Source organism: Gadus morhua, chromosome 22 (assembly GCF_902167405.1).
Source record: "Gadus morhua chromosome 22, gadMor3.0, whole genome shotgun sequence".
NCBI classification, from domain to species: Eukaryota; Metazoa; Chordata; class Actinopteri; order Gadiformes; family Gadidae; genus Gadus; species Gadus morhua.
The window spans coordinates 522,575-544,952 of record NC_044069.1 but is presented as its reverse complement, the minus strand read 5'-3'; the positions used below and the strand labels follow the sequence as shown (position 1 = coordinate 544,952).

The 22,378-nt window shown below is 48.7% G+C and overlaps 2 protein-coding genes and 1 long non-coding RNA gene across 5 annotated transcripts in view; all 3 read right to left on the bottom strand.

The window, feature by feature from the left end:
- Positions 1 to 284: 284 nt before the first annotated feature.
- Positions 285 to 18,081, bottom strand: LOC115536102 (polyhomeotic-like protein 1). Of its 2 annotated transcripts, none has more exons than XM_030347760.1 (15): positions 17,901 to 18,081; positions 17,328 to 17,455; positions 16,629 to 16,730; positions 14,745 to 14,810; positions 11,061 to 11,198; positions 10,085 to 10,246; positions 8,613 to 8,694; positions 6,146 to 7,083; positions 5,798 to 5,933; positions 4,550 to 4,713; positions 4,250 to 4,343; positions 3,061 to 3,148; positions 2,625 to 2,805; positions 1,953 to 2,181; positions 285 to 1,634 (listed from the first exon to the last, which is right to left on the bottom strand). In XM_030347760.1, the coding sequence occupies exons 2-15, from the start codon at positions 17,448 to 17,450 to the stop codon at positions 1,483 to 1,485; spliced, it is 2,655 nt and encodes an 884-aa protein (XP_030203620.1). In that variant the 5' UTR covers positions 17,451 to 17,455; positions 17,901 to 18,081; the 3' UTR covers positions 285 to 1,482. The 2 variants fall into 2 exon arrangements, with proteins under 2 accessions (XP_030203620.1, XP_030203621.1); XM_030347761.1 differs by lacking the exon at positions 17,901 to 18,081 and adding an exon at positions 17,642 to 17,783.
- A 403-nt stretch (positions 18,082 to 18,484) lies between these two features.
- Positions 18,485 to 19,794, bottom strand: LOC115536128 (uncharacterized). Its single transcript, XR_003974610.1, has 2 exons — positions 18,881 to 19,794; positions 18,485 to 18,844 (listed from the first exon to the last, which is right to left on the bottom strand). It is a non-coding gene; the product is annotated as an uncharacterized LOC115536128 (long non-coding RNA).
- Positions 19,795 to 20,971: 1,177 nt separating this feature from the next.
- The window catches only part of slc2a3a (solute carrier family 2 member 3a), a 19,501-nt gene continuing 18,094 nt past the window's right edge, over positions 20,972 to 22,378 (bottom strand). For both annotated transcript variants that reach the window (XM_030347807.1, XM_030347808.1), the window contains exon 11: positions 20,972 to 22,378. This exon is cut by the window's right edge and continues 572 nt beyond it. The gene's annotated coding sequence lies outside the window, so the exon portion shown is untranslated.

Below are 22,378 nucleotides of genomic sequence, written 5' to 3'. Positions count from 1 at the left end.
TGTGTAAGACAGTTTAGGGATTGTGTAAGACAGTGGTCAACAGAAGGCTGTTCTGTATAGGTGTGTGGGAGGTGGATTGTTGATTTTTAACATAAAAAAGGTAAATCATTTCATAAACGCTTGCATAATTTTGCACAATTTAATTGCCTTACATCTAGATGGTGCAATTTGAAGCATTTTTGGAAATAAATAAAATAAGATTGATTTAAAAATTCTCCAATAACTCACAACTAAAGACTTGTTCTAGAACAACGCATTGACTCCCGAAAGAAAGACCACAACTGTTATAGAATTGTTATCAGTGTCGTTTATTTCATGACAATAATTTACGTATTTCTTCTAACCCTTCATTATCGATTCAAATCTCTCTCGTTTCATCCCAGCTTTGTGTTCTTCTGAAAACATTACGATTTTGTGGCGTTTGGAAAGGTTTCGAGCATTGAGGCGTTTCTGTTGATGACAAAACGTTTCATCGGACCGGGAGATCACCCGGAGCTGCTACAAAGTGCTTCAAACCCTTTCGGACTTCCCTTAAGATTGGAAAACTACGTTGGGGTTAGTCATTTTCCGAAATTACTTTTGAATTAAATCACAGATATGATACACATGATGAGGCTTGAAATATCAAGAGGAACTTTAAATGTAAAAACTAACATTGATTATTACCGTTTGGAAAAAAACAGTCAGCATTTGTAACCGCTCACTGCTAGCAAAGCTAGCTTACACTAGAAATGTATGGATAAATATATAAATACACAGTTCTATTCCACAGAGCTCTAGGGAAGACACAAACCCTTTCTTCGTTCTGGCTGTTTGTAGCCCACGCAGCCGCTGCCGCTGGTTGGATTCTCACAAAAGGCAACTAATGTTGACGTCAAGCATAACTCGTAAAAAAGTTCAGATATAAAATAGAAGCGATGAGATGAAAAGCAGTTTTCAAAAGAAGACGTTTCTTCGTCTGGAACAATAGAGGCTGCTAAAGAAGGCCACCAAGTTGACAGATAGCATAAAAAAGTGATTTCTTTACAGCTTAAACAAGGCAGTGGGACAAGCAACGTGGATCCAAACATTACAACACAAAGGAGACACCCCCCCCCCCCCCCCCCCCCCAAGATCGCCCGTGGCAACAGGCGGGTCTGAGCCCCTCCCGCTCCTCACGACCACCCGTAGCCCCCCCCCCCCAAACGGCCCCACCCCCCAGGATTAGAGCAACAGACCGCAGGGGGACTTCCTGTTGTGGGACTTCCACAACAGGAAGTGAGGGACGTAACGGAGGGGAACCCTCCAGATCGTAGGACCGCCGGAGGAGGAGGAGCGGGATTCTTTTGAAGGAATCCTACGTTTACTTAAAAGAAAGAAGGAAGCCATCTGCGTTTTACTCGCCGTGTGAATCAGGACGTGGCGCCGTCGTGCAGCCCACTTCCTGTGGACCGCAGCGCAATGGGATTGGCCGAGGACCGGGGAGTCTGGACCAATCCGGTATCAGTCTCTGAGAGTGTTAATGTGGGCGCAGATCTTGAGGGCGGGACCTAGCTTGATGTTCATGGTGGACATGAGGTGCTCCTCTCTGAGTAGCAGGAGCGCCTGTCCGTCAATCTCCTGGGACAGGAAGTGTGAGCTCAACTCCTCACAGCCTGACAGGAAGCACGAGAGGAAGAGGAGGAGGAGGAGGAGGAGGAGGAGTAGAAGAGAACATAAGTCTACAATTCAATATTATAATCAATAACCAGATAATTACACTGTTAAAAAGACCAAAGACTGAAGTATGAATATAATCCAATACACAGACTGCAATAATTAGGAGTGTGGTTGTAGTTTAGGAGTATAATCCTTTTTACATTCATTCATTTTATTAGTGTACAAATTAATACAAATCCTATTTACATTTAATCTGTTTCTAAATGAAGGTGTTTTTATAAAGATGGATATGTTTGATATGAAGAGTTTCCGACCTTGCAGAGAGGAAATGAACTGAGACACTTCCTCCACACTCCAGTGGGCGGGGCTAGCAGGGCTGTCCAATGGGAGTGGAGGAGGGGGCGGGGCCTGTGTGCAGGAAGGAGAGTTGGCGGGAGATAGTGACATGGGCTCATCTTGCTCATCTTCCTCATCTTCGTCCTCGTCATCTTCTTCCTCGTCGATGCTGGAACCGTCGTCTGATTGGCTAGACTCAGAGCGGCACTGGGGGGGGGGGGAGGAAGATGACATCATGAAACCCCCCCCTACAGATTGCATACATAAGAACGAAGGTTCTCCTTCCTGTTTGAGCCGGTCTGCTCTGGTTCCCCCTTACATCCCCGAGGGCCCCCAGGGGGACCCCTACAGCCCTGAGAGACCCCTACAGCCCCGAGGGCCCCCAGGGGGACCCCTACAGCCCTGAGAGACCCCTACAGCCCTGAGGGCCCCCAGGGGGACCCCTACAGCCCTGAGGGCCTCCAGAGCCACCTGGACAGGTAACCTCTGACCCCACATTGACCTATGTCCTCACCTGGACAGGTAACCTATGACCTCCCATTGACCCATGTCCTCACCTGGACAGGTCACCTATGACCTCACATTGACCTATGTCCACACCTGGACAGGTAACCTATGACCTCACATTGACCTGTGACCTATGACCTCACCTGGGCAGGTAGGGCGCGGCCAGCGATCCGTGCGCTGGCGATCTCCGAGCTGGTCCTGTGGGGGACCCGTCTCCTAGCAACCACTCCTTCCCCGTCCGAGTGGTGACCTTGGGGGTGATGATGGCGACCTTGACCCTGGCCGTGACCCTGGCTGTGTTTCAGGCGGAAGCTGACGTTGTACCTGAGGACGATCAAAACCGGTTGCTAGGCGACTAGGTGAAGAAATTAGCTGCATGAGGAGTTCTCTACAATTGCTAATTAATAAATGCATCATTTAGCAGATTACTGCGCGCTAATTAGTGGACTATTAATATTATTCTTAAATGTAAATTGATCACAAATTGAAGATGTTCAATTAAAAACTGAAAGAATACAATATAGAGGTTGTAAGGGGCAAAGGTCGTGGGGGTCAAAGGTCGTGTGGGTAGGGGCTGACCTCTTGGCGCAGGACATGGAGCAGAAGCGGCGGGTTCCTCTGAACTGCCGGGCGGGGGCCAGACTGCCGCAGTACTCACACTTCAACACTAGGGGGCGCCAGAGGGCAGAGGTAAACAGACAGCGTAACTTTACATTTACATTTACATTCAGGGCGTTTTATCCAAAGCAACGTACAATAAGTCCATTTGTCAGGAGAAAGAAAAACAATATACCTCGGTAAGTACAGTAAAGATGTTCATAGAACCAAGTGTCAAGCACTAACTACCACTAGGTTAACCTATTCCCTAAACACAACAAAGATTGCTAGTAAAGATGCTACACCATGCTAAGTGCTGTTTCACGTTAACTTTACAGCTTCCTTCCAACACAGACCCGTCACGGTGCTTCACACAGACAGGCGTTTGTGTTTTGTCAAATAACGGCGTTGGGTAACGCTGTTATTTTTTCAGTAACGGGGTAATTGAACTAATTACTGTTTCCATCGTTACAACGCTGTTACCGTTACTGTACGTTAAATGCAGTGCGTTACTATGAATTGATTGAATAAAACTGCTAGTGAGGAGACTGGCTGGGTTAACAACGAGATAAGCAATTATGATTGGCTAAGGCAGAGCCATGTTTCATGGTAGCCAATCGGAGCCAATGTTTCTGCACACAAGCCAGGACACGCGCGCCACACACACACGCACTACACACACACACCAACAGATTAAAAGAAGCAGCAGAAATGGCGAGTCCGGAGCATCCGATGAAAAGTTGGCATTTTGTGTAATATTCGGCAGTTGTTCCACAGCCTTTACAACCAAGCAAATTAAAATTCAGTTGGAAGTATATCAGGGCCTTAAATGGGCAGTTCAACCATTTAACACATTAAGGCTGACTGAAAACTGCTCAGAAAAATCCCAATTCTTTGACAGATAGCAACTTTCTTTTTTACAGTAATGCAAATAGTTACTTTCCCTGGTAACTAGTTACTTTTATTATAGAGTAATTAAATTACTAACTCAGTTACCTTTTGGAACAAATAGTGAGTAACTATAACTAATTACTCTTTTAAGTAACGTTCCCAACACTGTTTGAGAGTAGAGTATAATTTAAGGAACTTTCCAGAGATGTACAACGTGTTCCGGTTTAAACTGGTTATTCTGGATTCTGTTATATCAAACTGGGGTTAAAGAGGGCGTCACCTGTTGCTGTGGTTACTGTGTCTGATTGGCTGTTGACGTCTGGAAAGTCACTGGTCAATCCCTCCCCCGCTGGTTCCTTCACTGGTCCACATACCTGTCAATCAAACACAACCAAAATATATTTTCTGATTTTGTGCGTTTGAGGCAACAGTACAGCTGTCCATTATTATCATTATAAGTTTTATTCTTGAATTAGACGGAAGCAGCAGATTAACAATCTCTGTCGTTATTTTATAAACGATAAAACAAACTATCAAAAAATACCTTAACAAATAAAGTGGACCAATCAGAGAGACTCACCGGGAATGGCTCAGCCCCTTCCTGTATGACGAAGCCCTCGATGAGGTGAGTAAGCACCTGGGGCTTCACCACAGCCTGGGGGGGCGGGGCCTTCTCCAGCTGGCCGACGCCCACCCGGGTGATGGACAGCGGCAGGGAGGGGGCGGGGGGATTCAAACCAGGGCCTAGTAGGGGAGAGGGGGAGAGAGATGGGGAGGAAGAGGAGACAATAAGAGGGAAGAGAAAGGGGGAGGAAGGAGAACAGAGAGGGGGGATGAGGGGAGGGGAGAGGAGAGAGAGGGGGGAGGAGGGGAGGGAGGAGGAGAGAGAGGGGGGAGGAGAACAGAGAGGGGGGAGGAGGGGAGGGAGGAGGAGAGAGAGGGGGGGGAGGAGAACAGAGGGGGGAGGAGGGGAGGGAGGAGGAGAGAGAGGGGGGAGGAGAACAGAGAGGGGGGAGGAGGGGAGGGAGGAGGAGAGAGAGGGGGGAGGAGAACAGAGAGGGGGGAGGAGGGGAGGGAGGAGGAGAGGGGGGAAGGAGGAGAACAAAGAGGGGGGAGGAGGGGAGGGAGGAGGAAAGAGAGGGGGGATGAGAACAAAGAGGGGGGAGGGAGGAGGAGGGAGGAGGAGAACAGAGAGGGGGGATGAGGGGAGGGAGGAGAACAGAGAGGGGGAGGGAGGAGGGGGAGGAGAGAGAGGGGGGAGGAGAACAGAGAGGGGGGAGGAGGGGAGGGAGGAGGAGAGAGAGGGGGAGGGAGGAGGGGGAGGAGAGAGGGGGGAGGAGAACAGAGAGGGGGAGGAGGGGAGGGAGGAGGAGGAGAGAGAGGGGGGAGGAGAACAGAGAGGGGGGAGGGAGGAGGAGAGAGAGGGGGGGGAGGAGGAGGAGGAGGAGGAGAGAGAGCGGGGAGGGAGGAGGAGAGAGAGGGGGGAGGGAGGAGGAGGAGAGGGGGGGGAGGAGGAGGAGGAGGAGGAGGAGAGAGAGCGGGGAGGGAGGAGGAGAGAGAGGGGGGAGGGAGGAGGAGGAGAGGGGGGGGAGGAGGAGGAGGAGGAGGAGAGAGAGCGGGGAGGGAGGAGGAGAGAGAGGGGGGAGGGAGGAGGAGAGAGAGGGGGGAGGGAGGAGGAGGAGAGGGTTCCGGTCGTTATCGGAGTGATGCAGTGTTTTGGCTAAGGGACCCGTCATGTGACCACAGATCTCAGCTGGATTATTGGTAATGACTAACAGATGATCGCTGAGGGTCACGGGAGGAAACGACCGCTGATCCATGGTTTTACCTGCTTCAACGGCAGCGGTCGAGAGCGCTGACGGAAGATCTCTGATTGGTTGGAGCCGCGCCGGGGCAGGGCCTTCCTCCCCATTGGCCGAGCTGGATTCAGACTTCCTCTTCAACGATCCAGTCGTCTGCCTCCCCTGGAAACAGTTCCCAAGTGCAGTTAGAACCGGACTGAACTCTGCTGCCCTCTAGCGGCCAGAAGAAGCCCAGTGCAGCTTTAAACCAGAGGTTGATCAAGCAAGGCCTTACTGTACATCTTTAGCTCTGCACCTTATTGTATCATAGATACTTACCATAATATATCATTGTACTCAAAGCCCAGGCTAGCTAACACGAGCTAGCTCTGTACCTGTGTGCCGTGACCTCCCGCCGCACTGCCATTGGCCGTCACCCCTGGCAACGCTCCCCTCTGGTCGCCGGGCGCCTGGGGAAGGGTCGCAGACGGACGCAGCTGCGAGGAGGACGACGGAGGAGGAAGAGCAGAGGAGGAGGAAGAGGAAGCGCCCACCGGCTGGGAGGAGGAGGAGGAGCCGGGGGTCAGGACTCCGTTCTGGCCCCGCCCCCCGCTCTGATTGGCCTGGGGGTGGACGTGAGTGACGCGGGCCAACGGCGCCACTTCCTGCGGTGACTGGAGCGCCTTAAGCCCCGCCCCTCGGCATGCCGTGACCCCGCCCTCACGCGAGGCTATGGCCGCAACCACGGTGAGCAGGGGCCCCCCCGCCCCCCCCCGGGCCCCCGGCCCCCCCCCCCGGGCCTGGGCCAGCGAGCTGCCCAGCGAGCTCTGCCGGGCGCCCACGATCTGCACCGGGATGTGGGGCGGGGCCGCCGGGGGCGTGGCCAGGGAGGAGGGCGGGGCCGGGGCGGGGCGGATGGGCGGCGGCGTGCGTGAGGGCAGCTGGAGGGGGGGCCGGACCCCCTGCGGGCCCTTGGACTGGATGGGGAGGGGCTTCTCGGGGCCCAGGGAGGCCTTCTGCAGGGGCTGCACCACCAGGGTCTGGGCCCCCGTCCCCGGCTTCAGGACCCCCGCCCCCGGCTTCAGGGTCGCCTGGTAACCGTGTGGGGGGGGCGGAGGCACCAGGAGGTGGGTTGCCGTGGCAGTGGCGGTCACCGTGGAGACGGAGCGCGGGCCGTGGAGGAGGAGCTGGGAGAGGGGGATTGAGGGGGAGGGGGGGGGGTGGGCCTTGAGGTGGGCGGGCTGGGGGTAGGAGGGGATCTTGATGTGGGGGAGGGGGGGAGGGAGGGGCTTGATGGGAGGCTGGGGGAGGGGCTGGGCCCCACCGTGAGGGACTGGGAGGGACACAAACAAAGCATCCGTTTAATAATGATAGCATTCATCACTGGTCTCCCTTTACTGGTCTCTACTGGTCTGTAGTAGAGATGCGCGGATGGGCTATTATTTCATCCGCAACCGCACCACAAAACGCTTGATCCGCCCGCCATCGATCCGCAACAATTTTTTTGACCAATTTTCAAAACCGCACCCGCCCGCCATCCGCCTGTTGTTTTTAGGTATATGCGCTGCTGACGCGAGGCTAGAAAGTTCTTGCCTGTTCTTGAAAGGAGACTGATCCAATGCCGCAAAGATATTTAAAGGATAAAGTCCCTAGTATGAAAGCCTATTGGCTATGTTGTAGCCTATCCCCAGAATATTATCAGTGAGGTGACGTCTGTCTCCGATCGATGCACAGGGAGAAACATTAAAATAGCCAAGCACATCGGCAAACCTGACCTTACCATAGGCTAGTAGGCCTACACTTTTTTATCATTGTAATAAAACGCAATTTGGTACACCATTTTAATATGGTAATATAGCCTACTGTGTTGTTTTTTTTGCAAAATGAAAGATAGCCTTTTAAGGAAACGCCGACTCGAGCCTATTAATTCCGAAATTTCACCGCATTGAAGGCTATATAGGCTACTGTAACAAGCCCAACACTTGCCTGCTTGCCTTGCAAATCAAAGTTTTCAGACAATTTTTCTTACCTTCTTTCTTAGGTGTTGATGTTACTGAGCTAGAAGTTTAACTTGTTCTGCACATCTCGCGCTGCCAATGCCTGATGTCACTTCTGAGTCAAATCACTCCATCATCTCTTTGAAATTCCATATTCCACGAGAGGTAGGCTACAATGACTGGCTGTTTTAAAATATAACTTATACGAAACAAAATAACCCAGGCAGTTTCATCTACGAGACGTTAAAGCTTCTTCCAATACTGACAGCTGTCTCATAACTTGCAGGTTTGTGGAGACGCGACATGGGACGGATCGTCACTTAATTTAAACTTTTTTGCTTCCGTTATTGTGTGTGTGTGTGTGTGTGATAGAGACAGAGAGGCCAATTTACTGCCTGATGAGAATTTGATTATTTCAAAATGTGCTTGGAAGTAGGTAACGACATTTAACAATGTGTATATATTTTTGAATTTCGTTGGTTAAACCGCCAACCGCCCGAATTTAATTAAAATATTATTTTTTGTCACGTCACCCGCCCGATCCGCGGTTTAACCGCGGACTCCACGGTTTAACCGCCAACCGCGCATCTCTAGTCTGTAGCCCTCTACTGGTCTCTACTGGGCTCTAGTCCCTCTACTGGTCCCTACTGGTCTCTAGTCCCTCTACTGGTCTCTAGTCCCTCTACTGGTCTGTCGCCCTCTACTGGTCTCTACTGGTCTCTAGTCCCTCTACTGCTCCCTAGTCCCTCTACTGGTCTCTAGTCCCTCTACTGGTCTCCCTCTACTGGTCTCTAGTCCCTCTACTGGCCTGTAGTCCCTCTACTGGGCTCCCTCTTCTGGTCTCTAGTCCCTCTACTGGTCTCACCTGAGTCGATTTTCTCGAAGGTCTCGGTCTTCACCCCGGGACCCTTAGGGTCTGAGGGTCCTCTCAGAGCCAGGTTCTGGACCTGGGGCAGAGAGACCACAGAGTCACACACACACACACACACACACACACACACACACACACACACACACACACACACACACACACACACACACACACACACACACACACACACACACACACACACACACACACACACACACACACCAGTGGCGGCTGGTGGTTTTTAAAGTGAGGGAGGAAGGACTGCACGCTTGGTTGCCATTGGCCTGCTTGCACTGTTGGTGTATGGTGGCATAAGAATGTGAGACTCAAGTTGTTTCAGGGTGTTTTGGTGAACTACAAAATAGCAGGGAGGGAGTTATGTGAACAAAATGTATACAAAGCCACCAGTGGCATCACTGTAATTTGAGAAGGAAAGGATGCAAAGCATATTAGTCAAATCAGGCCTACTATTGATTTGTAAAAGTAAATAAAAAAATCTGGGCCTATTATTGGGCCTATTTTTGCCCTCACTGACTGAAGTTATTTAGCTATGTTTATTTTCAGTTACAATTGCTTGTAATGCTACCAGTAAGTCATGCGTACCTAGCAAACCATGTAGCACTCACAACACTGACGTTGCCATTACTTCTGATGACCTTGATTTTGGGAAGTGGTCTACCTCTTTCTGAATGAATGGAATGGTTTTTGTAATAAGACGTTAACAATGTCCTCCGTTAATGTTTCCATTGTGCATTTAGGATCTCGCTATCGCAGATTTCACTTACTCTGCGTCTCTCAGACTGAGCACCGCGGCAATGCAGACCGGGTTTGTTCTCGACAGCGTTGCCAGATTGGGCAGATTTCCCGCCCAATGATAGTTTTTCCAGCCTAACATGGTTAAAAGTAGCCCAATTGGGTGGGAAATCGGACCAATCTGGCAACGCTGCTCAACATCCAGGGATCCTGCTTATTGGTTCATAGCGCAGACGGATAGATTTTTGCGCGAATCAGACCCCTTAAGGTCCCACCCACTCAGAGGAGGATTTTCCTCCTCTCTCCCATTGAAACCCATGTTATCCACCGGCCGCCAGTACTTTCGGGAAAATGAATGGGAGTGGACGGCGGCGGAGGGAGGACGTTCCTCCCTGAAGTAATTGTCAATAGGCGATAGGGGGTGCTAATGTCCCTTTACCCAGGGAAACGAACATTATATATTCAAAGGCAATAAAGTAGTCATATTTAAGGGCATTAATTCATTACAATAGTCGGGGCAATCTAAATTTTTTTATTCTCAACAATGTTAGGGAGGATCTTCCTCCCTCTCCTCAATGGAGAAGCCTCCACTGACACACACACACACACACACACACACACACACACACACACACACACACACACACACACACACACACACACACACACACACACACACACACACACACACACACACACACACACACACACACCTGGTTGTTGTCTGATTGGATGCCAAAGGAGGAAGTGGCCATCACTTCCTTAATGGGTTGTTGCTGAGCCTGGGGTTGCTGGGTAACGGTTGCCACGGTTGCCGTGTTACCAGGCATGAAGATGAGCTGGGAGGAGATGGGCGCCCGGAGCGACCGGTTTACCTGATTGGACACACACCATGATGACATCATCACCATGACGACATCATCACCATGACGTCATCATCACAGAGTTTAACACCATGACGTCATCATCAAAGAGTATAACACCATGACGTCATCATCAAAGAGTTTAACACCATGACGTCATCATCAAAGAGTTTAACACCATGACGTCATCATCAAGAGTTTAATATCAACTATGATGTCATGGTTTTAATTATGATTAATAGTAAAGAGTTTAATATCAATTATAATGTAATTTTATAATAGTAAATAATAATAAAGAGTTCAATATCAACAATAATTTCATGGTACTAATGATTAACAATAAAGCGTTTAATATCAACTATAATGTCATTGTATTAATATGATTAATAATAAAGAGTTTAATATCAACTATATTGTTATTTTATTAATAATAAAGAGATTAATACACCATGACGTCATCATGGGTATGGGATCAACTATAATGTCATGGTATTAATAATGAGTAATAATAATAGTTTAGTATAAACTACAATGTCATTAATGTATTCATAAGGACTAATAAAGGTTTGGTGTCCACTAGGATGTCATTAATGTATTCATAAGGACTAATAAAGGTTTGGTGTCCACTAGGATGTCATTAATGCATTCATAAGGATTAATAAAGGATTCATAAAGGATTCATAAGGACTAATAAAGCGTTTGGTATCAACTAGGATGTCATTAATGTATTCATAAGGACCAATAAAGGATTAATAAAGGATTAATAAAGGATTAATAAAGGATTAATAATGTATTCATAAGGACTAATAAAGGTTGGGTGTCTGACCCTCAGGTACATCTGGCCCTGCCTCCCGGCCGTCCCACTGAGCACCACCGATTGGCTGATGGTTGACGTGGCTGACGGGCCTTGACCAATAGGGCGTGAGCTGGTGATGGCCCCGCCCCCTGAAACGGGAACACTGGACTGGCGGGAGAGAGGAATCGGAAGGTTAGTGGGAACGGATCAACTGGGTCAGTTTTAACCACTACAGTCCACCAGAGTAACCAGTAACATAACCACTACAGTCCAGAGTATCCTGTAACATAACCAGTAACATAACCACTACTGTCCAGAGTAACCAGTAACATAACCAGTAACATAACCACTACAGTCCAGAGTAACCAGTCACATAACCACTACAGTCCAGAGTAACCAGTAACATAACCACTACAGTCCAGAGTAACCAGTAACATAACCACTACAGTCCAGAGTATCCTGTAACATAACCAGTAACATAACCACTGCTGTCCAGAGTAACCAGTAACATAACCAGTAACATAACCACTACAGTCCAGAGTAACCAGTAACATAACCAGTAACATAACCACTACAGTCCAGAGTAACCAGTAACATAACCACTACAGTCCAGAGTAACCAGTAACATAACCAGTAACATAACCACTACAGTCCAGAGTAACCAGTATCATAACCAGTAACATAACCACTACAGTCCAGAGTAACCAGTAGCATAACCACTACAGTCCAGAGTAACCAGTAACATAACCAGTAACATAGCCACTACAGTCCAGAGTAACCAGTAGCATAACCAGTAACATAACCACTACAGTCCAGAGTAACCAGTATCATATCCAGTAACATAGCCACTACAGTCCAGAGTAACCAGTAGCATAACCAGTAACATAACCACTACAGTCCAGAGTAACCAGTAACATGACGGTAACAGTAGCACCAGTTAGAGGTCTTATAGCTGGTCAGTAACATGTAGAAGTACTCCCAGCAGAGTTCCCGTTGTCCGGATTACCGGTCTTTGACCGGAAAAAAATGAGGAGGACCGAAAATTGTAAATGTCTCCGGTCAGAATGACCGATTGGAAATAAGGCCCCGTCCACACGGATTCGAAACGGGCGAAAACGATCCGGTTTCGTTTTATGCTTAATGTTCAAGGCGCTGGTTCTCCACAGAAAAAAGTGGAGCGCATCAACCCTGCGCTCATACAGCATGCGCGCTGTATACAAACATTCAGTCACGAGAAGATTCAACCATTGAGCAGAACAAAATTGAGCAGGTCCTCCGGTCCTCCGGTTTTCCCCAAAAAGGGTCCTATGTTCCCCTGTAGCCATACATACCGGGGAACATAGGACCCTTTTCTGGGAAAAGGGTCCTATGTTCCCCGCAATCTATCAATCTTTAAAAATATTTAAACTTTGACGCGGCATTCGCATAATGACAGCCAATCGGCGTTCAACAGAGTGACATGTGTAACGTAACAGCCAATCAGCGTTCAACCGGCCAACTCAATGCAGTCGAGTAACCCCTGACTGCAGCTCGCAGATCGAGGAGGAGCTAAATGTGGGCGGGGTTAAACGTTTAACTCCGCCCACATTTAAGGAAAATTCCGCGCAGTATCATACGTTCTCCCGCTTTCGAGCGGAGGAGCTAAATGTGGGCGGGCTTAAACGTTTAAGCCAGCCCACATTTAAGGAAAACTCCGCGCAGTATCATGGACCAGACGGAAATACGTTCTCCCGCTTCTGTCTTTGGTTCATTTGACTTAGCTAATATAATTGTGTACGAGTGTACGAAATAATATGTGTCTATACTAAAAAAGACGTTTGAAATGACAAGTTAAAAGTAGGAATGTCTAAGTCTATCAAATGCATGAACCCTTTTCCATATTACCGGTAAGTCATTGTGCTGTGCTGTGCTGTATTGATGTTTGAGAATGTGCTGCCGGATCTCCGCCACCAGATGGCGCCCGAGAGGATAAAACCATGGGTTAAACGTTTAGACCCGCCCACATTTAGCTCCTCCGCTCGAAAGCGGGAGAACGTAGGATACTGCGCGGAATTTTCCTTAAATGTGGGCGGAGTTAAACGTTTAACCCCGCCCACATTTAGCTCCTCCTCGATCTGCGGGCTGCAGTCAGGGGCACTTGGTGCAGTCCGGGTGAACTGCAGCATGGAGGAGAAAGTGATTGTTGCCGTTTGCGACTCCCGGAGCTCTTTATATAATAGTTTAATATAATTGTATAATAATATCACGGCCAAAAGCTCTGTGCGCCTCCGGATGGTCTCGTAGGGATTGGGCTTCTCGGGGTTTGTTTACCGGCGTATGAATATACTGTGTCAGGTTCTTCGACGTATCTCCCTCTTCCACAAAAGGTTAAGACATGCAATGGTAGTTATCTCGGCCAGAATTTGGCAGTAATGGTGGAAAAAGTAACAGACCGGGGAACATAGAACCCTTTTTAAAAAAAGGGTCCTATGTTCCCCGGTCACATACATATCAAAATATGATCACACACTTATTCTTCTTTATAAAGCCTGCCTATCCATTTTTTCAAGTGCGATAAACACGGACAATATCCGACCATTTTTTTTCCAATTTGACCGGTAAAATGAAACCTTCCCGGTCACATGACCGGCACCAATTTCTTCTAGCGGAAACACTGACTCCCAGTATACTGACCGTGTAGAAGTACTCCCAGTATACTGACAGTGTAGAAGTACTCCCAGAGTATACTGACAGTGTAGAAGTACTCCCAGTATACTGACAGTGTAGAAGTACTCCCAGTATACTGACAGTGTAGAAGTTAGGGCTGTCAAAATTGCTCAAAAATGACATTCGAATGTTCGTTTGGAAAAAAATCACGAATTCGAACTATTCGAATATCTGGTTGCCTATTTTACGCAGTTGCCGTCAATATGTCAATAATGCGACAAAACCATGGTTCAAATTAGTGGGATATATATATATCCTATAAACAGCCCAGTAACGTGGAGGCCTAATCATGAAAAGCCACAACTTTGTATCGCTTGCATTTCACCACCACACCTGCAAGCGCGCAAACTATAGTAATCTGAAGAAGACGCCCGCTTCTGAATGTTACAAAGTATGCTAGTGGTAACGTTCCTTGCTTTGCTTACCATTTATCGAGAAGGCCTATTAAAATCAATAAAGAAAAAAATGCATGTCGCCTACGTCTTTCACCATGCCAGCGAAAGGGCCAGCACTACGCACCGTTCGGATTCATGAAAAAAAAGCTGTCTCGGACTTTGCCGAGAACATTGCGTTATAGCAGCTTTCACCAGCCAGACTACTAGCTCCCTGAGCTCTACTACGGATGAGCTGGAATACCTATATCCAAGTACGGAAACCCCGAGGGGATAAAATACATTCGCTTTTCACAATACTAGTCTGTTACACTTGTACCGCGGGAGTGTTTTTTCACATTCGAATATTATGAGGGACATCGCGAACAGACAGAGGCTCATTCACAAAGCAGATAGAGGCGCTTGTACCGCGGGAGTGTTTTTTCACATTCGAATATTAACTTTCACGTTCGAATTCACGTTTTTGGATACATTTCGAACGAATATTCGAACTTCGAATATTCGTTGACAGCCCTAGTAGAAGTACTCCCAGTATACTGACAGTGTAGAAGTACTAACAGTAGTGGATTAGACTGGATAGTAGAAGTGCTGCTAACAGTAATAAAAGCTAACTTACTGAGGTGGTGGTGAGGGGGGAGGAGCTACTGGAAGGACTGGACTGACGACCAGCAGCTAGACCGGCCTGAGGGAGAGGAGGAGGAGGAAGAGGAAGAGGAAGAGGAGGAGGAAGAGGAAGAGGAGGAAATCAAACATGTTACAAACATCAAACAACAGAAAAAGCAAAGGGAACGACGGAAAAGCATGATAGCACACCTTTAAGGAGCAGGTAGGGGTTGGACAGTACAGGGGTTAGACAGTACCGTACAGGGGTTAGGCAGTACCGTACAGGGGTTAGACAGTACAGTACAGGGGTTAGACAGTACAGTACAGGGGTTAGACAGTACAGTACAGGGGTTGGACAGTACAGGGGTTGGGCAGTACAGGGGTTGGGCAGTACAGTACAGGGGTTAGACAGTACAGTACAGGGGTTAGACAGTACAGTACAGGGGTTGGGCAGTACAGGGGTTGGGCAGTACAGGGGTTGGGCAGTACAGTACAGGGGTTAGACAGTACAGTACAGGGGTTAGACAGTACAGTACAGGGGTTAGACAGTACAGTACAGGGGTTGGACAGTACAGGGGTTAGACAGTACAGTACAGGGGTTGGCCAGTACAGGGGTTGGACAGTACAGGGGTTGGGCAGTACAGGGGTTGGGCAGTACAGGGGTTGGGCAGTACAGGGGTTGGGCAGTACAGGGGTTGGGCAGTACAGTACAGGGGTTAGACAGTACAGTACAGGGGTTGGGCAGCACAGGGGTTAGACAGTACAGGGGTTGGGCAGTACAGGGGTTAGACAGTACAGGGGTTGGACAGTACAGTACAGGGGTTGGACAGTACAGGGGTTGGACAGTACAGTACAGGGGTTGGACAGTACAGGGGTTGGACAGTACAGGGGTTGGACAGTACAGTACAGGGGTTAGGCAGTACCGTACAGGGGTAAGACAGTACAGTACAGGGGTTAGACAGTACAGGGGTTAGACAGTACAGTACAGGGGTTGGACAGTACAGTACAGGGGTTGGACAGTACAGGGGTTGGACAGTACAGGGGTTGGGCAGTACAGGGGTTGGGCAGTACAGGGGTTGGGCAGTACAGGGGTTGGGCAGTACAGGGGTTGGGCAGTACAGGGGTTGGACAGTACAGGGGTTGGACAGTACAGGGGTTGGACAGTACAGGGGTTGGGCAGTGCAGGGGTTGGACAGTGCAGGGGTTGGACAGTACAGGGGTTGGACAGTGCAGGGGTTGGGCAGCGCAGGGGTTGGGCAGCGCAGGGGTTGGGCAGCACAGGGGTTGGGCAGCACAGGGGTTGGACAGCACTGGGGTTGGACAGTACAGGGGTTGGACAGTACAGGGGTTGGACAGTACAGGGGTTGGACAGTACAGGGGTTAGACAGTACAGTACAGGGGTTAGGCAGTACCGTACAGGGGTTAGACAGTACCGTACAGGGGTTAGACAGTACAGTACAGGGGTTAGACAGTACAGTACAGGGGTTGGACAGTACAGGGGTTGGGCAGTACAGGGGTTGGGCAGTACAGTACAGGGGTTGGACAGTACAGGGGTTGGACAGTCCAGGGGTTGGGCAGTCCAGGGGTTGGGCAGTCCAGGGGTTGGGCAGTACAGGGGTTGGGCAGTACAGGGGTTGGACAGTACAGGGGTTGGACAGTACAGTACAGGGGTTGGACAGTACAGTACAGGGGTTGGACAGTACAGGGGTTGGGCAGTACAGGGGTTGGACAGTACAGGGTTTGGACAGTACAGTACAGGGGTTGGACAGTACAGTACAGGGGTTGGACAGTACAGGGGTTGGACAGTACAGGGGTTGGACAGTACAGGGGTTGGACAGTACAGGGGTTGGACAGTACAGTACAGGGGTTAGACAGTACAGGGGTTGGACAGTCCTACCTGCTGCAGGCTGTGGAGCTGGGCGTTGTTGATCTGCTGCTGCAGCATCAGCTGCTGGAAGTACTGGGCGGCGTTGGGCTGTCTCTGCAGGGCCTGCAGTGCCTGGAGCACACATTACACAGATACACACGTCATATACATTACATATATTATACATATTATATGCATTATACATACGTCATATACATTACATATGTATTATACATATTATACACATTATACACACGTCATATACATTACATATGTATCATACATATTATATACATTATACATACTTCATATACATTTGATATATACATATTATATACATTAGATATATATTATACATTAGATATATTATTAATTAAATATTATAATAGACACTATGACCTGTTTCGAACATTTATTTTAAAGTTACACATATTGTAATGTTACACACATTGTATAAAATACAGTATATCATACTTATGTTAGGTTACAGGCAGGGCCACACACACACACACACACACACACACACACACACACACACACACACACACACACACACACACACACACACACACAGCAGGTGAGTGATGTTTAGTGCTCCAGTGATCACGGATGAGTGACAGGCTGATGACACTGACGCTAGAATGCAAATACATCAACAATATACGTCATTGTCACACACACACACACACACACACACACACACACACACACACACACACACACACGAACCTGTACGGCCTGTCTCTCGTACAGCGACATGGAGTTCATGGGAGAGGGTCTCGCGGCGGACCCGGACAGCGCGCCTCCAGCGGGGGGGGCGGGCTGCTGGCTGGGCTCCCCGTCCGTCTCCATCGCTGCTGCAGAGGGAACACACAACCTGTCAATCACCCACGACCTGTCGATCACTCACGCCGGACGGGGAACTCCACCTGCAGCAGGGTCCGTCCGGCGGAGTGCCGTCACACGTCGGGCCGCCAGTCACCAGACGGTAGTGAACCCCGGTATGAGGAACAGGCCGTTCAGCCATCACAGACCCTACGTACATCATCAATCCATCCATCACTCATCACTCCTCCGTCAATAGCTCGCGTTGCACGCATCGTCGCTGTACCGGACCTTCAGACCCGCTGAGGTCCTCCGTGGACCGGGAGCACCTAGTCGGTGCTCCCGGTCCACGGAGGACCTCACAGGCCCTCGGCGGGTCCCCAGGAGCAGGGGGGACGGGGAACGGGGGGACGACGACACAGGAGCGTGCTCCCCCCGTTCTAGCCTGCAGCTCGCGGACGGTCTGAGGGTCCTTACCGTCCAACGGCACCAAGAGAAGATCCGGTCGTCCCTGGAGCGCCGCCCTCCTCCTGGTCGTTCGGTTGGACGGACTCAGCACAGCTTAATCAGCCGGCGACGGGTTCCGAAGCGATGCTTTTTAATATTTTGCATAAATGTACAGCTGATGTGACGCCACGCCCCCTTCTCCTGCCTGGGACACGCCTCTTCCGGCGCGACGCGATGACGCACCACGTCGCCGTAGGCCACAGAGAAGCTTATATCGATTTTATATATTATATATTATTATTATATATGATTATTTAAATTACGTAGCAGTAGGGTATGGTCAATGTTTTTCATTATTTGAACCAAATACGTTTCCTTCCTAATATATTATCAAATGACTATGAATTATACTTAATGTTAGTATGGAAGAATATATGTGCACAATTCAAATGGAAATGCAATTAAATAAGTCATTACATTATGCAATTGACAATTCATTATTCAATTTAATAATATCATTTGAATAAACGTTGCAAATTTCATTTCCATGTGAATTTTGCTACATGCTTCCATGTGTTAGATCCAATAAGTAAAGAAACTGACTGTACACAGGGTCTTGTCGTATGATATATATATATATTTATATTTATTTATTTAACAACATTATATACAGACACCAGTGAGACAGAGCGGTTCAGCTACCGTTCGTTGACCCTCCTCATGGCTCTTCCTGCCTGTCGGCGAGACGCCATCACCCCCACAACAGACACATCAACAAACCCCCTCAACAAACCCATCGACGAACCCATCGACGAACCTATCGACGAACCCATTAACAAACCCATCAACAAACCCATCAACAGAACCTTCAACAAACCCATCAACAAACCCATCAACAAACCCCTCAACAGAACCCTCAACAAACCCATCAACAAACTCATCAACAAACCTGATGCAAACCTGATGACCTCAACCTGGGTGAACCACCCAGGTTGAGGTCCTTAACCAACATGCTAATCACTAAGGGGGTTAGATGGTTAAGGGCCTTAGCCTAAGGGTTGAGGTCCTTAACCAACATGCTAATCCCTAAGGGGGTTAGATGGTTAAGGACCTTAGCCCCTCCCACCCCGGTGCCATGAAAACACCGTCCCCGACTGAAACCCAACAGAGCCGTTCAAACGTTACGCTCAAACCGTCGTCCATCATCATCATCATCATCATCATCATCATCATCATCATCATCATCATCATCATCGTCTCTAATGCATCACGGCAGGCGGGCGGCAGGAAGCAGAGGAACGGATCAAACACACAAACACACACCGAACGATTGGCCAGCACAAACAGCAGCACCACCACGAAGGCACGCACAAACACTTGGACGCGTGTGAGGGAGAGTTGGGGACAGAGAGAGCCCGCGGCCAGCAGGGGGCAGCACCAACGCGGTCTGCCTCCGTCCCGGCTGTTGCTAGGTGATGTGATTCTGGACCAACTGTCGTTTTAGGACGCCGGAGGTTGCCGTGGTTACTGTTCCTAAAATAGGCTGTGGTTTTGTCTTGATTTGATCAGGTTTGTATTTCGGCCATTTAACACATTGAAACCACCCAGCATGCATCTGTAGCCAGTTTGTGTAGGGGCAGTGTGAAGCAACATGGTGATGGGACTGTAGTGCACAGGTTGACCACCGCAACACATCACAACATCAACAACCACAGGAACATCAAGCCCTCCCCTTCTCAAAATACCCATCTTAACACGGATTCTCTGGACGCCTCTACACAGAATGACTGGGGTTAGACAGTACAGAGACAGGTCATTAAGGAGCAGGTAGGGGTTAGACAGTACAGAGACAGGTCATTAAGGAGCAGGTAGGGGTTAGACAGTACAGAGACAGGTCATTAAGGAGCAGGTAGGGGTTAGACAGTACAGAGACAGGGAGCAGGTAGGGGTTAGACAGTACAGAGACAGGTCATTAAGGAGCAGGTAGGGGTTAGACAGTACAGAGACAGGTCATTAAGGAGCAGGTAGGGGTTAGACAGTACAGAGACAGGTCATTAAGGAGCAGGGAGGGGTTAGACAGTACAGAGACAGGTCATTAAGGAGCAGGTAGGGGTTAGACAGTACAGAGACAGGTCATTAAGGAGCAGGTAGGGGTTAGACAGTACAGAGACAGGTCATTAAGGAGCAGGTAGGGGTTAGACAGTACAGAGACAGGGAGCAGATAGGGGTTAGACAGTACAGAGACAGGTCATTGAGGAGCAGGTAGGGGTTAGACAGTACAGAGACAGGTCATTAAGGAGCAGGTAGGGGTTAGACAGTACAGAGACAGGTCATTAAGGAGCAGGGAGGGGTTAGACAGTACAGAGACAGGTCATTAAGGAGCAGCTAGGGGTTAGACAGTACAGAGACAGGTCATTAAGGAGCAGGTAGGGGTTAGACAGTTAGAAAGACTGTTTTCATAGGTTTAAAATATGAATTCATTTGTTAAGATGGATACTTTTTTCCTATGGGAAGCCCATAATATCAATGAATTATATAGCCATATAAATCAAAAGATCAATACATAAAATCATCAAAGTGCAGTGAGGGTGAAATGTACTTTAACCTACATAACACTTATGGCCAGGACACAGAAATTCAATAATTCCTTCATTCACACACCAAACTAACGACGACGTCTTTAAACATCAATCGTTTAGTGGAAAACGTTAAGAAGCCATCGGTCGTTACAACAAAACGCCACCAGCCGCTGTGGCTCCACAATAAGAGCGCTGGGACTCCACATTAAGAGCGCTGAGACTCCACAATAAGAGCGCCGAGACTCCACAATAAGAGCACTAGTTCTCCACAATAAGAGCGCGTAAACCTTGCGTGTGTAAACCTGTCAGGGCTGGTCACAGATCTATCCCCATGGGCACCGTGGTAACACAGGCCTTCACGTCGACTACCTCCTTAAAGGCGCTTCCAACGCACCCCTCTTTGGTGGATGGTCTTTCCAGAAAGTTCCTCTCGTTAAACAGAAGAGACCCAGAGTCCACAATACTATCACCAAACTACACGGCTGGGAGGAATACTGGCCTCTGATTGGTCAGACCGTTGAGTCGAACGGCCTTCGTATGAGCGGTAGCGATAAACCCATTATTTAATCAGTCCATTGATTTGTTTGTTGTTCCAGAGGATTGAATTCTTCAGTGCGTCGCCGTCAAATGAGCGGGAGAACGCACAGCGGCCGCAGACTGACCTCTGACCTCTGGTGATTATCCTCATAAGGCCATTATCCCTGACCCAACCATAACTCCTGATTGAGCTCCATCCAGGGTCCGCTCCCTACGACCTTCTGCTTATGCGTGTTAAGTTCCTACTGTGATTACATGTGATTTAACTCTTAGTCCAGGCCTGATTTAAATCAAAACTACTTTCACTCACAGGAAATATAGCTTCCTAATGCTAACAGGAAGTGACGTTTCCCAATGCTAACCAGGCTGATTAAAAGCTGGCGCTACGCTATCTCGTGATGACACTCTCACTCACTCTCTCTCTCTCTCTCTGATCTCACTATATATTTGAAGCTCGCCCATCCTGGTATATACATTATAAAGCTCTTATCCTATTTTCTCCAGCAAAGATGGCTATTGCACTTTGCCCTCTTCTCAAACGGCCGTTTCGCAATCGACCTTTTCACAATCTACCCATTAGTGACATCACAAGTGGGAGTGTCCGATTAGCCGTAAGATGAGTAGATCGGCCAACCAGTTGGTATGGTCCACTGGGTGAACTGGTAGGCTGATCCATCATTTACTGGGTGGAAACTTGGCTAGCAATAGTTAGCATTAACAGCTATCTTACGCTACACTTTGTGTTTACATGGTTACTTTAGTTCAGATGGTGGACGGAGGACTGGAATGCTAATCCCCTCCTAACAGAACCAGTCATGTAGCTCCACCCCAGACTAGCGCACATGCTAATCCAACATTAACATCCCACTGCCTGCCGAGGTTTAGGGTGAGGCAGTGGAGGCTAAATGGAGGGGGGGGCATGGAGAGGATTCCCTATGCTAACAGAGGTTCCCTGTTTGTCTCCTCAGATAAGGCCCGGAGCCGCTGGTTCCCTTCAACCTGCACAGATGAAGCTTACACCTGCCAAACCATCGCTTCCCTTCAACATAATTAATAATATAATATAACACTGACACAACGTCAAACTGTATATAAAATCACCAGTGTGGAATACATAAAACATACAGCTATAATCGATGCTAGGATGTCCTGAGCTTCAGCATCTAGACCCATCCTTACTAATAGTGTTTTAATAATGAGTGTGGAAGCTTCTACCAGGGAGGCCTACCAGGATCTAGATGCTTCGACAGGAGCAGGCTATGGCAGGCTGAAGACCCTCACTCTATCCCCCATCAACATCGTATTCTGTGGGTCGTCCCGACTTATCTCTGGTCTGCTGTGTTTGTTTTTGCTATGCTGAGCCCTCCAGGAGAAGTTAAAGGAAGGAGGCGT